The 16,002-nt window shown below is 44.9% G+C and overlaps 2 protein-coding genes across 17 annotated transcripts in view; one reads left to right on the forward strand and one right to left on the reverse strand.

Moving 5' to 3' along the window:
- Positions 1–9,071, forward strand: part of CAPN13 (calpain 13) — a 70,300-nt gene extending 61,229 nt beyond the window's left edge. For 10 of the 15 annotated variants that reach the window (XM_086870949.1, XM_086870918.1, XM_086870909.1 and 7 more), the window contains 5 exons: positions 530–608; positions 3,294–3,410; positions 5,763–5,818; positions 6,848–6,893; positions 8,668–9,071. In XM_086870949.1, the coding sequence (XP_086727075.1) occupies positions 530–608; positions 3,294–3,410; positions 5,763–5,818; positions 6,848–6,874 (279 nt within the window). In that variant the 3' untranslated portion in view covers positions 6,875–6,893; positions 8,668–9,071. Of the gene's footprint in view, positions 1–529; positions 609–3,293; positions 3,411–5,762; positions 5,955–6,847; positions 6,894–8,667 lie in introns of those variants that run through there. The other 5 variants (XM_086870884.1, XM_086870894.1, XM_086870984.1 and 2 more) reach the window with 1 other exon arrangement.
- Positions 9,072–9,166: 95 nt separating this feature from the next.
- The window catches only part of LCLAT1 (lysocardiolipin acyltransferase 1), a 145,477-nt gene continuing 138,641 nt past the window's right edge, over positions 9,167–16,002 (reverse strand). For both annotated transcript variants that reach the window (XR_015281382.1, XR_015281384.1), the window contains 2 exons: positions 11,790–12,014; positions 9,167–10,990 (listed from right to left, as the gene is read on the reverse strand). The gene's annotated coding sequence lies outside the window, so the exon portion shown is untranslated. The remainder of the gene's footprint in view (positions 10,991–11,789; positions 12,015–16,002) is intronic.

Here is a 16,002-nt window from a genome sequence, read left to right on the forward strand (position 1 = left end):
TTCTTCAGTTTCTAGTGGAAACGTGTAGGATCTAATGAAAGCTTGTCTGGGAGAAATGTTTCTGCTCCAGGTTAAGCACTGGAAGCAGTGACATAGTATTTAGGGTCCCACCTAAATTCTTCAGGGCATGCATGGCAGCTTCTCTGTGTCAGGTCCTGCTCCCTCAGTCGTGGTGCAGGACAGGAGGGCTTCCTCAAGGCTGAGGTTTGGGTGGGCTCTGATTTATTCCAGCCCGTTGCCTATCTGGATAGGGCTGCTCTTCCCACTGACAGCACCTCAAATGTGGCTTGTGGTATGTTAGGAAAGCAAAAAGTCTTCTGTCCACCCCAAACTGTGGGATTTCTTACACAGTAACATTCTATCAGAGCCTTCTGAAAGAGGGTCTCCCTTGTCACGGCCACCCCATCTCACCTGCTGAATTTCCTTGCAGGCTATTTATTAAAGGAGGAGAACTTACATAACTCATTGCAGTAGTAAATATGGGGAATGGTGGCAAGAGCTTGAAATCTGCCTTTGCACTGTATTTTAGGATATCTTCAGCAAGGAAGACAGAAACCGTTCTGGATTTCTTGATGTTGCTGAACTGAAGAATGCGATACAGGCAGCAGGTACGCCCAGAGGTGCCGAGCAGCTCCCTTTCCTCTGCCTGTGGCAGTGAAGGAAAGGGTGAAAAAGAAAGAGGAAAGAAAAAAGACCTTTGTGGAGAAAGTGGCTTGGTCTTCACAGAGAAACCAGTTAGATCACAGCTCTGCTGAGAGATCTGTGCTGGGGAGCCAGCAGAGACGCAGAGAAGTGCAGCACCGGGCAGAGGGGCTTCTAGGTCATGGATGGAACATCCAGTGGAGGAAAGGAGAAAGGAAGAGTGGATTCTTGCACTTGCCTCAGTTCCTGCAGTTTCTCTCTAGGGCAGTGACTAAGTCTGGAAGGGAAAGCCACACCAACAGGCATTTATTTAGTTTGCACTGACCTCTGTTGGCTACTGAGTGCTGAAACTCTCAGTGAGTGCACGAGTGAAGCATTTTAGCTTCTCAACGGAGACTGTGTGTGAAGTTCATCTCTGACAAGCGATCCCCTTTTAACTGTACAGTAGAGAAGCTCCCATTTGGCTGCCTGGAGCTCGGAGGATGCTGTCCCAGGATTGCTGTCCCTGGAAGCCATCAGTTGGGGGAGGCATGTATAATTTTTTTGCTGCTGAGAGCTGGGCAAAGTATCAGCATCTGCCTGAGAAGTGCAGCACTGATGTGCCAAATGTCAAAGGAGAAGTTGCCAGGGCCATTCTGTGAGAAAGATGCTAAAGTGTAAAACTGGGAGGAAAACTGTACGTGGAAAAGTCCTGTCAGCCAAAACAATGCAGCTCTTTGAAGGGATGAAAGACACTGTTAAATGGCAATTCAATACATGTTCGGCTGCAAGTAGTTCTGAGTGGGGAAGAAAATTACAAGCTCATTCTTGCTGCCCTCTGAGCCAGACATCTGCATTTGAATCTGGCCTGGCAATGGGATGATGCCTGTCCTGGCTTTTGAGCAGGAACCCCAGAAGGCATCTGGGGGCTTGGTGCTACCTCTGGGAATAATATTAATGTATCCAAATCCAGCTCCTAGCCAGCTGTTCCCTGAAGAGTTCAGTGCTTTCCCAAACAAAACACTGCAGTGTGTGCTTAATTTTCACTGTTTTCCTAATGCTTCCAGTAATAATAATAATAATGGATCAGAGTAAAGCAGGCCAGCTGCATTAACAGCAGTGCTGCCCTGAAATGCAGCAGCATTGGCCTGATGTATTTAAAAACTCCTCTTTGGCAACTGTAAATGATTCAAAATAATTTTTATAAATAGGAAAATGTCAAGTCAGTAATTAAAAGCTTGGCTAAAACCAGAGTATAAAAGCAGATGAAAGGTTTGGGGAGTAGTCTTACAAATCAGCTGAAAAGTCTTGGGAACAGAGAGGACTGGCCCTTAAGTCTTGTTGAAGAGGTTAATTGAGAGACATTGCCAAGTGAGCAGATTTCAGAGCAAGTGTATCCCAGACTGACCAGGCCAAATTGCTGGTGTTTTAAGACTTGATGACTTGATTGTAGCATCCCATAAGCAATATTTGCTGGAATCTTCTCTCTGGAGAGAGCTTGATTGAATTCCCACTGTCTTCACAAAGGTTAAAAATGGAATTCATTGCTCACTGCTACAGTGGTTTAACACCAGAGTCAAAGAAGACATTTCATTAATTAGATTTATTTTTAATTACTATCTTTATCTCCTTTGAAAAGAATATAAAATCAGGCTTACCTTAATTTGAAATGTATCTTAGGCCCAAATGTATTTCTCAGCATTGCGTATCGGATTCCTGCTGGAGACCTCCAGCTAGGCTCATGCAACCAGAGTTTGTCGGTGGAGGTACTAAACCACTCCCAACAGCTCTCTCTCCCTACACAGGTGTAGAGAAGCCATTTCTTTTATTTCTGTTTTTTCAACTAATTTAGCTTCATGATGAGTTCATTTAAAACTGAAAAGTTTAGAGCTGGTTGAAAAAGCAGGGAAGTTACTTCACATCCAACTGAGCTACTAAAACCTGGAGTGAGAAAATGAGACTTTTCTGAAGTCTCAGAGAAGGCATTAAACCAAAGCTATCAGTCCAGCTCTCTGCAGAAAATTTCCCTTTTGTTTTGCAAATCAGCTTTTAGTGCAAAATATATTTAAATCATTCCTCTTATATAGCCAGCACACTTAGGGTAGTTTTATTTAACTAATAAAAGAATCATTCTAAAAAGCAATTTTCGTTCATTCAATTGAATACCAATTTCCATCCAAACAGACTGCGACACAAATACTGAATAATCAGCTAATAAAAAAGAAATGCATCCTTCACCATTTTCTAATAGAGGAGAAAATATAAAAATTAAGAATCCCAGGCATGCTATGCAGCATAATAGCCTGAGCATGCAGCATCTGCCTCTTTAGCAGAAAGAGCCAGTGGTATTGGAAATGCTACACTCAGACTTCGACAGTCATGAGCCAAAGAAAATCACCCTTTCTTATAGAAAATAGAAGCTAAAAGGGCAAGATAACACTAGACTAGTTAGCTCAGTGTTTGCAGCTTGCTGACTTAAGCCACAATGGGAGTCAGTAAGGCGACTTTGGTTTTCCATTGCCCCGCCCTGACTCTTTGGCACGAGGTGGGGGAAAAGGCTGTCCGGGAGTGTATGACAGGGTGAGGGGCTGAGGGTGTCCCCAGCTTGTTGGCAGGCTGCAGGAGAGCATCAGAGCTGGTCCATCACCTCTCAGTGTGTCTTCCCTTGGCAGGTCTGGCCACCAGCGGGCAGCTGCTGCGCCTGATGACGCTGCGCTACGGCGATGCCGCCGGCAGAGTTGGCTTCTCCGACTTCGTGTGCTGCATGCTGCGCCTGGACACCATGAGCCGTGAGTGCCAGCACCCGCCAGGGCACGGGCAGCAGGGCAGCCTGCAAAGCCAGGCTGAGAGCCAGGGACACGACACCAGGCTTGGCAATACGTGTCTGACAGCCTGGCTTGGAAGTGGCGCGCCTGGCCCAAGTCCAGGCATGGCCCAGGCAGCTCTTTGGGCAGCCTGTTTGCCAGGAGCCTGGTTCATCTCCTGTCCTCTGGAGCAACTGGCTGCCAGAGAGCAGTTCAGTGCTCAGTAAAGTTCTCTCAGTTTTGTGGTAAGGAGAAAGGCTGGTGTCCCCTGTGGATAAACAAACCCATTCCCTGTGTTGCGTCCAGCTATTGCAAGGAGGGAGTGTCTGTAAATGAGCTTTTGCCTGAATGGAAATGCAATTCTGTTTCACAAAACTGTGATTTTTGCTACTCTGATAATAAGCATTGTGACTGGAAGTACTGGTAGTTAAACAAAGTCAGCAACTGTGACCCCAGTGCTAGAACATCGCTACAGCAATTTATTCCATCTTTGGAATGAGCTGGGCTTCAACGGTGCGTGGAAAGGAGCGCTCATTTTCTCCCATGTGTTTTCAGCACTGATGTTTAATGGGCCAATAGTGGTCAGCAGACCTGCTTGGATGACACTGCCTGAAATCCCATTTCAAGGGAGTACAGCAGAAGCAGCTCTGGAACTGTTTCAAAGTCAGAGCATGTCTCGATTTTAATGCTTTCATTTTAAAAAAAAAAAAAAGCTTGTAAACACCCGTTTTTTATGATTATACTTGTCACTTGCTGTAGATGAAAGTTTTTATGCCTAAATTAGTGCCATAGTATTTTTTTCATTTAAAAAAGATCCTTTTACATTTTAAGTGCCAATGTAAAGACAAATCCTTTGCATCCATGTGGAAAGAAGTCTCTAAAAGTTTCATTGCTGTCTGTAATGAGAATCTTAAAATGCTCTCCACTCTTTCAGTTATCACTTTACAGAGGGTTTAATGTGGAATACATTTCTCAAACTTTTTAGATCATTGTGAATAAGTTTGTTACAGGAGAGGATAAGGGTGCCAAGTGGGAATAAAAGGCAGTCAACCTTTATGAGGATGTGAATGCAGCAGGGAAGATAAAATCTGTCCCATTAAATCATTACTCATCCTTTCAAGATAGCCAGAGATGAGACCTAAACCAAAAGCAGCAGCTTCTTTGCAAATTCTATTTAACTGGACTTAATGAAGCAGTAAAGAGGCACTTTACCTCTGCCCAGAGGAGGTAATTTCAGCACTGCCACTTTTTCCTGAAAAGACTGCTGGGTGCAGGCCCAGCCCTGCAAATACAGCCTTGGACTGGGCACAACACCAGGGTTTCCTTGCTCTGTGCCTTTCTTCAGAGCAGTGTGGGCTGGATGTGCCACCTTTCCTCCCTGCTCTGGGCCATGCAGGAAGCTCTGGTGCCCTCCTAAGGGGCAGATGAGCAAGGAGCCCTTGTGCCCTGTTCCTACCCTCTCCCAGCAGCCTTTTTGCTAAGGCTGGGCAGGTTTCAAAACATCTGTAATCGTACAAAGTCTTTTTCATTCAGGGTGGGAAACTCCAGGCTGCCAGAGGAATGTGTCATTCAAGGATAGACAGACTTAAATTTGTTTCAACTTTTTATTACTGTTTATAACGGCACATTTCTCGGAGAAAAGTAATTTCAAAATAAATAAAAACCCTCAAAATACTGTGTTTTGAGTTTATCCAAACACTTGGTTTGAAGGCTTCTCCTAGACATACTGCAATATAAATATGCACATAGAATAACAATATTTGAATGGATTTAAATTTTCTGATGGCAAAGTGTTCTGTCAAAAAAACTTTCAGCAATGTTAATTTCAAACTCTAGCTGAATAACAGCAGCATCTGCATTTATATTCCCTGCAAAAAGCTTGCAAGGCATACTAATGACTTCAAGAGAACCACTTTCTTTAGGGCAGGCTGTGATCACTCACTGCCAGGGAGGATGGAGAAGGACCAACAGAAAGTTTCCCTGTGGGAAGATGTGTTTCATTAGCTCACCGTCCTTCTGTCAGTCTTCAGGCAGGAAAACAATTGAAACAAATTATGAGAGGAGATGAAAGCAGCCGCATTGAGCACTGCCTGTCCCGACACTTCTGCCAAATTTTGGCCCCAAAATTGGGATGCCTTCCCAGGCTGTGATCCAAGAGCCAAGGCAGAAGGGGTACCCAGCACAGAAATGAGATGTGGCCAGGCAGGACACCTGAGCCAGGCAGAGCATCCCAGCACAGGGATTGCAGTTCTGCTCCTCAGCTGCCACAGCCTTGTCTCTGCATTGTATTCATGCTTCTTCCTCATGAAATAAGGTTTTTTTTTGTTCTGCCCTTAGATGCATTCCAAAACTTAGCAGAGGGTGCATCACAAATTTCGATGACAGCAATGGAGGTAAGAATGTTCCTTCTCTTCTCCCCAGCTCCAAAGTGGGAGCACATGTTAGCAGAAGGGTGAAGTTAAAGATGATGTGTGATGTATGTTGCTAGGCTTTTGCCCTAGCAAGTAGTGGTGGAGGTTTTGCCTGGCTGGAAGTAGATGCTGCGTGGGAGGTGTTTCCCTGGAGTTCCCTGGCCCCAGGGGTGCACTGCTCAGAGGTGGCCACCCCTGGCCAAGGCATGGAGTCTTCCCTTACTGACACCAGCCCGTCATTGCTGGAAACATTGCTCAAAGTGACTTTGAGGAAGTGACCAAAAAAACAAAAAATCCATGTCCTCATTTCTTACTGCCCCATCTGTTAATCCTGAGTTGCAAAACATCTTGGTTTTAAGAAAGAAACAGCAGACAAATGCTTGCTGCTGCTGTTTGTCTTAAAAGCACAGCCTGAAGGATAGCTCTCTGAATGGGGATGCATCAGGCTTTTTATCAGCTAGTCTGAAGCAAAAATCCTGCTGTGCTCTATGGTGATATGCCTGAGTACTGCATTTTATCAGTCTGGGGACTGTTATTTGACAACCCAGTATTTAAAAAGATTTTTTTAAAAGCCTTTTGCAATCTCACCAGCTCCCGTTTATACTCTGTGGTTAGTGCAAGCCTCATTGTTCATTAAATCCGTTTTGCACCAAGGGCAGAGAACAGTTTGCAAGCACAGGACCTGAACCTATTTTATAGGGGAGTCTGTGGGACAGCCAGGTTCCCAGAAGTCACTATCTCTTCCACTTGCAATCAGGCAGGTGCCATCCTTTCCCTCCAATTGCTCCTGCTGCAGCTGCTGCAATAATTTATCATGGAAAACAACATATGGAAAGAGTTTCTGGGTCTGAATTGTAATAAGGGAAAGAGGCAGTTCCAAAATCCCTTAACTATCCTGTGCAGTACAAAAGGACTACAGTCACTGGGTCACTCCTGAAGGTCCTGAGACAAGCCTGAGCACAGTGGTGTACCATCACTGTCTAAATGCACCTTTTCTTCTCCTTTTTCCAGTGGCTGACCCTTGTCATGTACACCTAGAGAGATGCCAGAAGTCATGGTAAGAAATCTCCTCAGTGCTGACAAGAGAGGGTGGAGCCCTTGCAGGAAGCTCAGCCTGGGTTTATGGGGGATTTTGTGAGAAGAAGCTGTGAGAGGAAGAGGGGAAAAGGTGCAGCATGAGAAGGGCTGCAAAGGGAATTGGACTTTGCACTGTTTTTTCTGGGGAATTGCTGATGGCCTCACCAGTCAAGCAGACCACCGATGGCTCAGGTAGAAATTTGCCCCCACCTGAAATAATAGATGAATGAACACAACTTATTTTTTTTGTCTCCTGAGGGGTGTAATTACTTCTGCATATCTTACACAGCAGCAAATGTATAGTCAAACAGAGGGTGGGTATACAAAGTAACTTAGATATCTTGGTCAGTCTGATTTCACTTTTTTAACAGCATTATGTGATTTGGCTTACATTTCAGCAACAGTCCCTACCTTGTGCTTCTTTTGATGTTTGTTCCTCTCATGTCAGGCCTAGAGGGACTTTTTTCCTCTGGACTTTCCAATTTTGCTGCTTGATTCTCATGAAAGACTCTGCCTTTTCTTGCAAAACTCGAGCTGTTTATACATCTGAGAACCATCCTGGCCACTGTGCTTCTGCTAACCCTCTGTGATGCTGCTGTTCTAGCTGCAGTGTTAAAGTGTTAGTGCTGGTCCCAAACATTTGTCACAGAGGAGAAAGCAGGGAGGAAACCACATCCTTAGGAAAACGTGCCCTGGAGGGGAAATTGACCCCAGGAATTTGTGGAGCATCTTTGGGCAAAGTCAGACACTCCTTATCAACCCGGTCCAAAAATGGAGTACAAAACCCAAACCCATGACATTCTTTGAAATCCATGAACTGCATCCAGATAAGCCTTAGATAGACAGGAATTACAATAATAAATAATACATGAACAGCATCTCTGGTGTCTCACACCCTGTTTCTGAAGGCAGTTTGTGTTGGATGCCAGCTTTGGTGAGAAGTTGGAAGGGCAAATGTATAACGGGGCTTTAAATTACACTCCCCCAGGGAGAAAGCATAGTAGGTTCAGAGCCAAGGCAGGGATGGCTCCATGTTTTTCACCTTGACTCCAGGAAACATTTGTGCCCTGCTGCTCCTCCCTCTTGGCACCTGGTTACATCCTGGGTGTCCAGCTGTGGCAGCAGCTGGGCATCAGCACTCAGCACTGTGATGCCTTCCCCCCCCTGAGCTCTGCTTGCAAACAGCTGTTTGTTTGAAAGTCTGCCCTTTGCATTCAGAGCTGTGGACAGTGCAAACCTGCATTTTGATGTGTGGAAACAGAATATTCACAACACTGCACCCAGCACTTGCACTGCAGACTGTCATTAGGTAAATATGAGAAGGACCTCGCCTTTGGAGATGAAGTTGCTTAAATTATTGCTTGCAAATTATATTCACAGTCTATTTAGTTGTCTCTTTTTTTTTTTTTTTTCATGAATCATTCATAAACTGATCGTAACTTCTGGGAATATATAATTAATCATAATTTTCACTTACTGGTTTTGAATGAAATCCTGCCTGTAGGGTGTTTGCAAGCAGTTCACTTGAGCAATTTAGCAGACACTTGCAGCTGGAGCTTGGGCAGTTGTGGCACAGGACCCTCAGAGGACCAGAACTGTTAAAACTGGAGTCTAACAAACTGTGATTGATGTGGGAAAACACACTTGGCATCCGCTGAAAAGATTTTCTTGGCAAAAATATTCCCATTAGTGATTCCTAAAGGCTGACCTGAAGCTGGCTGTGTTCTGAGTGAGTCTCTTTACCTCTGTTTTAGGTGACTTTTCGTCCTCCTCAGTAGAACAGTGCCCAGGCCACCCCATACAAAAGCCATGGATGGAGTTCTTGAAAAAACACTGTGAAGGAGTGAAGCCAGGTGTGTCCTTATGCTTGGTGGTACTCAGATGTTGGGATGAGAAGTCCTTTCCAGGCAAACTGGAGGTGCCTTGGAGAGAGAAGAATTGCTAATGAAAGCACTCCATGGGCAAGCTGGTAGTACTTAATGGTGTGGGCAAGCTGGAAGTGTTGCCTGTAATCTCCTCTCATCTTACTATAAGTACTACAGAAGTTAGGAACGGTTCCATTAACTCCACTGCGAAAAAGAACAGACCCATACCTTTTGTGTGAAAGGCATGTATAAGATATAGGTTACAAAAACAATCAAGACACAGTTTTATTTGAGTTATTTCTTAATTTTCTTGTGCGCCGTTTGTAAGTGCCAGAAAATGATTGAAGAAATTAGTCATAATTCATAAATAACACCAGAAGCTTTCTGATTTTCTTTATACTTTTTATTAATAAATTAAGAAAAAAATAAGTCTTAGGCATTTTTGAGTTCATCAACTACAGTGATTCCATTTTATTTGCTACAGCAATGGGGTGGCATATTAGAGACATAGAACAGATTGTTCAGTGAATTTTTTTCTGACTTCTAGAATCTATATTGGGACTGTCTGGGAATAGAAAAGTTTATCTTAACTGCATTCTCTTCCTCTGTTCTGATGTCTTTACAAATGAAGGACTTCTTCAAACATAATTCCTAGTCAAAAATTTAACTTAAACCTGCAAAGTAACCATAACCCTTTTGTCCCCACGCATGAACTTCATTTTCGTACTTTTTTATCATGGTGTTCAGAACAAATTTAGTGATCTATTCCACTTAGCTATTGGGAATGGAAAACAAAAAAATAAAAAAAAAATTGAAGACTCTATTTGTGAAAATGCCAAAAAAGAAGGATGCAAATATCAATGGATGAAAGAAATCCAGGGTTGCCATGGCAGCATAATTCACACCATGCCTCACCCAGACCCTCTGTGCAGGTTTCCATTGAGGCATCCACACGTTAGCAACAGATTTACCCATTTGGCAAGGAGATGTCACACACTGGAGCAAGAACTAAATCACAAGATAAAGACGAAGCCCAAATCTTTGTTTTCATGAGGTCAGTCTGTGTTGTGTCACTGCCCTGTTCAGCAGCTTGGAGAGCATTACTCTTACAGGTAGGTCCTAGGCAAGAGGGGCCACTGAACCCACTCTTCCACTGAAAATTAGAGCAAGGGGAAATCAGTAAAATTAGACTATTTTAATATTTTTTTTTCAGTAATTTTTGAACAAACTTATTCCTTCTCCAAAGCGGGACTTACATGTCCCACCTGAAATCGTTAATCACTAATTAAGCCCTCTGCAAATGTTGGCAAAGAGAGAAGATAAAAGGGGGCCATGGAAAAATAAATATACTTTGCTAAAAAGGTTTATTAGTGGAAGCGTTTCAGAAAAAGGTTTATGTAGCTTAGCCTTGGAATTCAAAAAGGATAATTAGAAAACTTCAAGTATTCCTGGATGACTTCCACCACACAGTTCAGCAGGGATCAAGATGGCCCAGACCTGCTGGGAACAAGCTCTTTGTAGCCACAGAGAAGTCATCTCTCTTAAAGTTGCAAAATTCAGTTCAACTGGTTTAAATACATTCTTGTTGTGTGAAAGCCTTACCTATAAAAATACCAAGCCATTAAGATTAATCTTAAAAACCTTAATTTGTGGCCGATGTATTACTTGTCCTTTTGTTGCGATGTGTAGCTGCCTTTCTGTGGGAGGCAGTTCTGCCTGTCAGGAGACAGAGATCCTTGTCTCATAACTCAGCCTGGCTACAGACTGAAATGTCTCCTCTTCATTAAAAAGCACCCCTGGTGAGAAACATCACCTATCCATGAGCTGTCTCCCCGTGAGCAGCTGCTGGGGCTGATGCTCTGGGGAGTGTCCCAGGCACAGAGCCCCTGCAGAGCCCACCTCCAGCTCCATCCCAGATGCCCTTCACCCAGCTGTGTGTGGCTCTGTGCACACCAGCACTCTCAGGACCAACCCATGGCCCCTCTGGCTTTGCAGGCTGGTGCCTGCAGGCTGATCCTGCACTGGGGCAGAGTAATAACTCACTGCTGTCAAGCTGAGCATGGCTGCCTGTCTGTGGCATTGGAAGAATTGGTATTCCACTTGATTTATACCTCCAACCAAGCTAATTAAGCAACAGTTCAGGAGGAATCCATCATTGTGACAGACTTGTTGATTAACCATCCCACGAACAAAGTCAAGGGTGCTTGGTAGCCTGAAAAAAAAAAGGTCAATAAGGGAGGAAAGCAATGATTTGGCCATAATACAGTGGTGACTATTATTTCCAAAAGCAACAAGAAGCTTAATACATTTCACAAATACTGGGGCCAGCACTGGAAACAAAGGCAGCTCAGATCAGTGGGGTGTTAGATAAAAAGAGAAAACTTCTACATTTCATCTTCGTGTGATTAAACTGTGAAGGCAAACTTTATGGGGATGGTGCCCCTATTAAAATCTTCAGGCCCCTTCATCTGTGTTTGCCAGCTCTGAAATGTGAGTGTGGTCCCCATGAGGTTTCTGGCACTTGTGAAGGCTCTGAGAGATTCATCCAATTATGATAATATCATCTCTAATTTTTTTTATTAAAATCAGTTCCTAGTCCTCAGGGACACAAGTCTGAAAAGCCCTAAGAGAATCTGCTGTTAGGAAATGAAGAGAAGGACCTCGAACAAATGCTCTATTTTTAAATCTTCATGAGGCTAAAGCCCTCAAGAGGGCAAGAAGTAGGCTGAAGCAGATGAGATTAGTGATGCTGAGCTCCCCAGCACAGGAGATGGGATATAGAGCTGATGAAATTAGGTAGGATCTAAGCCAGCCATTAGCTCTAGAGGGACTTTGGTGCAGAGTGGTAACAGCTGACCCTGCAAGAGTAATCTCTGGATGTAATCTTGGAGTCCTGTTGTTTACTGCCCTTCCCCTGAGACCCAAAGGCCCCATGTCTTACATCTGCCTGGCAAAGGCTGTGCCCAAATCATGCCAAGATGGACAGAGGAGGAAGTTCTCACATGTCTTACCTACAGGGTCTGTTTCCTGAGCATGCAGCCTGGATCAAGGCTTTCCCAGGAACCTTGGAGGCTGTGCTTTGATGCCCACACCTCAGCGAACACATCTTCCTGCTGTGGCATGGGAGACTGAGGGTGTCCATGGCCAGTTTTGGAGCAGCTGAACCTCCCTCTCTACCTTTGGCTGCGCCTCAGGTCTCTCACAGAGAAACTGCAGCTGCAATTTATGCAGAATAACTATAACATTTTTCAAGGAAAAAAAAAAAAAAAGGCTTATTATTCCATAACCACATGCATGGCTGGAGAGGGGAAGGCTGGGTGAGACCCTGGCTGTGAGCAGCCCAGTGGCCCGTGCACTTCATGGTGTGCACTAATGATTTTTATTTTTGTTTCTTAATGCAATGCATTTCTCAAAGCAGGGGACAGCTGTGCCCTGCCACAGCGAATGTCCTGACCATGGGCTGCAGAGCCACAAGCCTCTCACAAGCAGGGGTGCAGCAGTGAGGGATTGCTATTCCAGTGGAGGAATACCAGCCTGGAGGGGTGCCTGGGGACACTCAGGTCTGGCTGCTGCCCTCAGAGAGATGGTGACCCTTTCTCAAAAGAGGTACTTGTCCTTCTCTGAGTAGGAAGCAGATGGAAGTTCTGTCAGGAGAGACCCCTCCCCATGTTCAGCTGGCTCAGCAGGGGCACAGACAAATATTGGGATCATTTCTCTTTTGGGGGGTGCCAGCTCTATTTGGAACTATCAAGCTTAGCCTTAGCACCTCTCTTTAGGATCTCTTTGCTGCAGGGCTGCAGCTGAAACATTTCACTCTTACCTGGCAATTCCTTACACAAAATACCTTAACCTACAATTTCTGACTGCACTCCTGGCACCTGGTTCCACCCTGCAATAGCTGCACCTTTTCAGCCCTGGGGAGGAGGATGTCCAGGCAGTCCCAAAGCACAGCAGCCTCTTCAGAGCTGGCTTCCCAGTGCCCCCCATCAGGCTGGCCACTGTCACCCTGTGTCCCTGCCACCAGCTGTGCCCCCAGTTGTGCCTGGGCCGGGTGTCCCCAGCCCACTGTGGCTCTGGGGTCCATTTCTGCTGCCTGGCAGTGACATCTAGAGGCTCCCTAGCCTGAGCTCCCGTCTCATTGCTCACAGCTCTTGGCACACAGAAACCTGTTCCTCACAAAAAAAAACCCAGAAAAAACCTGTTCCTCACAGCCTGGGAAGGGCTGAAGTACTGCAAGGCTTAAATCCAAATCCTTCCCTTCCCTAAGCCATCATGAGAAGGATCTTAGTTGTAGCCCCCCAAGAAAATTTGACATTGTTTCTGGGACACCAAAGGTCTGGGAGAGCCAGCCCACATCCCTTCCCTGAGAGAAGAACTGGTCCACGTAAGGCTGGTGCTGGTTAAATAATACATACAGCTTTACACTTGAGGAAATATTATTTCCTTGCTTTACATGCCATCCATTAGATTTGATGCCATCCAGCATCAAAGGCAAAGCTGCCACAGAAATACCTCTGTATCATGGCTGGCTGTGCAAGATGAAAGATTATTGTGCAAACAGTATTACGCACTTAAATGCAATGCATTCAAGAAAAGGGGAGGAAATATATCATCTCCATAGGCTGAATTATTCAGCCAGATGATGAATGCATCTCCTGAAGCAGGGTTTGAGCTAAAACACCTACCATGGGGAGAGAGAGGAATAGTATTGCCTATATGAAAGGTACTTGGTATTCAAGAGAATGTGTGTTCTCTAGGGTGATATCCCATAGGCATTTTGAGTCAGCAGAGCAGATTGCAAACAATCTTCTGGCTTGAAATCAAAGAAAAAGCAGCTTAGTGGAATAGAGCTTTCTCACAATAAAAATTTTGTAGGAATATTGCAATGAAAAGTGTGAGGAATGTCTCTTGCCCGTCCTGTGTCTTATATCCACCCTCCTCTTTACTTATTTTGTCTACCTGATGCTGAGGAGCTGGACTGTAATGATGGTTCCCAGCTCCACACAGGGAGAAATGCCAAGACAAGGTGGGAGGCACAGCTGTGGGGTGACCCTTCTCCATCACCCTTGGATTTCATGGCCTAAAACCCCTTCTCCTTATCTCCTAGGGACACAAGTTACATCTCCCTCCATGGAGCAGGAAGGTGCTTTGTTTACCAACACTGTGATGATTTGCAAGACCTAAACACAGTCATTAAGCTGTAGAAATGTTAATGTGTCTAGTTGTTTGGGGTTTTGGTTTTTGGTTGTTTGTTGTTTTGTTGTTTTTTTTTTCAAACCAGCATTCTATGTGCTCTAGAACTCAGAGGTGATAGGAGATAAGAAATAAAACTGAGATTTTCAAGTCAGGCTGACTTGATTTTACTGGATTGAAGAAAGAATGGTTAAAAGAAAATTGTACCTGTGAGTGCCAGATTTTTCTTTTTCTGATACTTTTCCCCCCCCTCCCTAGCCACTGGCATAAAAGCTTCCCCTTTCATTATTATATCAAATGAATATTTGATTCCATGAAACAAAGGATTTTTTTCTCCCAAAGGAAAAAAAGAAACAGTTTCAAGCTTTTAGGGTGATCAGTGAAGGCCAGCACAATGTTTAATCAGATTTAGAAGATGAATTGGACACCTTACCCATAGCTCCTAGATATCATTAGTTACCACAGAAGTGCCTTGGACAAAGCCTTCCACATCAGGCTGAAGATTCTAGGAAGCCAAAAGGAGCAATGTGCTGTGATGGAGCTGGACATTTTCTTCTGGGCCCTGGCAAAATTCTCACTGAAGGCAGCAGAAGGGAATTCTGGACTTCTAAGAGACCTTTGTAACACTCAGCATTTCAAACTCTTCATTTGGGTGTTGGCTCTGGCCTGGGGAGGGGTTGCAAAAAGGAGGCATCAGAAACTCCCTGCACTTTAATGGGGCAGGAGGACACCAGGTGGCCTGGCTGGAATAGAGAAAGAGGAGCAGTGGGTATGAGGTTGGGCATGGATGGGCCTGGGCACAGGGAAGCAAAGGCAGCACTTTCTGTGCCACTGCAGAAGTTTCCTGGTGCAAGCACCAACCCCTCCACCAAGTGCCTGTGACAGAGGTGAATGCAGAGATGCTCTGGGGAGGTTTCTGTGTTTTAGTGCCCTGGAAAAATCATGGGGCCTGGGAAAGGCACTCCAGGCAAAGCCAGAGATCTTGGCATACTCCTGTGTGCAGGCCTGGGTACCACATCCATGGCAAAGCCTGTTTCCTGCAGGCTCTGCTGCCGCTCCTGGCGCTGACAGGGGTGACCTTCTGAGGGCTTACAAACCCTGTGTCCCCCCAGGCACCAGCACAAAGCTTACCTGACAGCTCCTTGCTTACAGATGCTGGGAAACAGCACCTCTGGCTCAGCTCTTGGAGCAGGCAGCGGATCCAGCTCTCCTACTTCATGTTCACTTCATGTTCACAAGCCCTAGGAGAGGCAGACACCTGCAATCCCTGAGACACCAAGGCATGGCTTTGCAGGCACTTCTTAGATAGCAGGCTGGGTTTAAAGCCAAAATCAGAATATGGAGTAGAAGAAGTCTTTTCACATTAAACCATTTGTAAAAATAATTTCTGGGCTTTTACCCTTGTACAGTTTCACTTCAAGGCCTTATTACTCTCCTTGCCCCTGAGGTTGGAAGAGGGTCATGCTGTTGGACAGCAGTCACATCCAAGAGGCAGCAGGCAAACAGCTTTTCTTTGTCAGGCTGGAAGTGCCCAACAGGAAGGCAAGGGCCAGAAGCTGCTTGTACAGCTGCTGAAAGGTTCAGGAAGCTGTGGTATCATCACTGAGCCATCAGGGCTGTGCCTCAGGATGTGCCCTCTGTGCTGCCAGGCCAGTGGTGGATTGACACACATTCCCACTGACCTACATTACAGGGATTCATGAGTCACACATAAAATAAAAATCATTTCTCTAATGAACAGACTGCTGTTACTGAGATGGGAATTTTATGTGAGATACTAAGCAAGAGCCCTTGATTATTTGAACATAATGATGTACTTCTAACACAGCTTTAACAAAGCAGTAACTGGCATTAGGCTTTTATGCAGACATTCATGGCTTTCAAGACACTTTATGGATGAATTGATTCTGTTCAATCAGCCAAGGCATAGAAGAATTATTTCCTTCTCTAGCTCCAGAATGAGTCAATAAAAAAGGGGACAGGATTTCCAAAACTCCCTTTTACTTTTGACTGAACAATGGGAGAGCTTTT

Source organism: Cyanistes caeruleus, chromosome 2, assembly GCF_971803275.1.
Source record: "Cyanistes caeruleus chromosome 2, bCyaCae1.hap1.1, whole genome shotgun sequence".
Lineage (NCBI taxonomy): Eukaryota > Metazoa > Chordata > Aves > Passeriformes > Paridae > Cyanistes > Cyanistes caeruleus.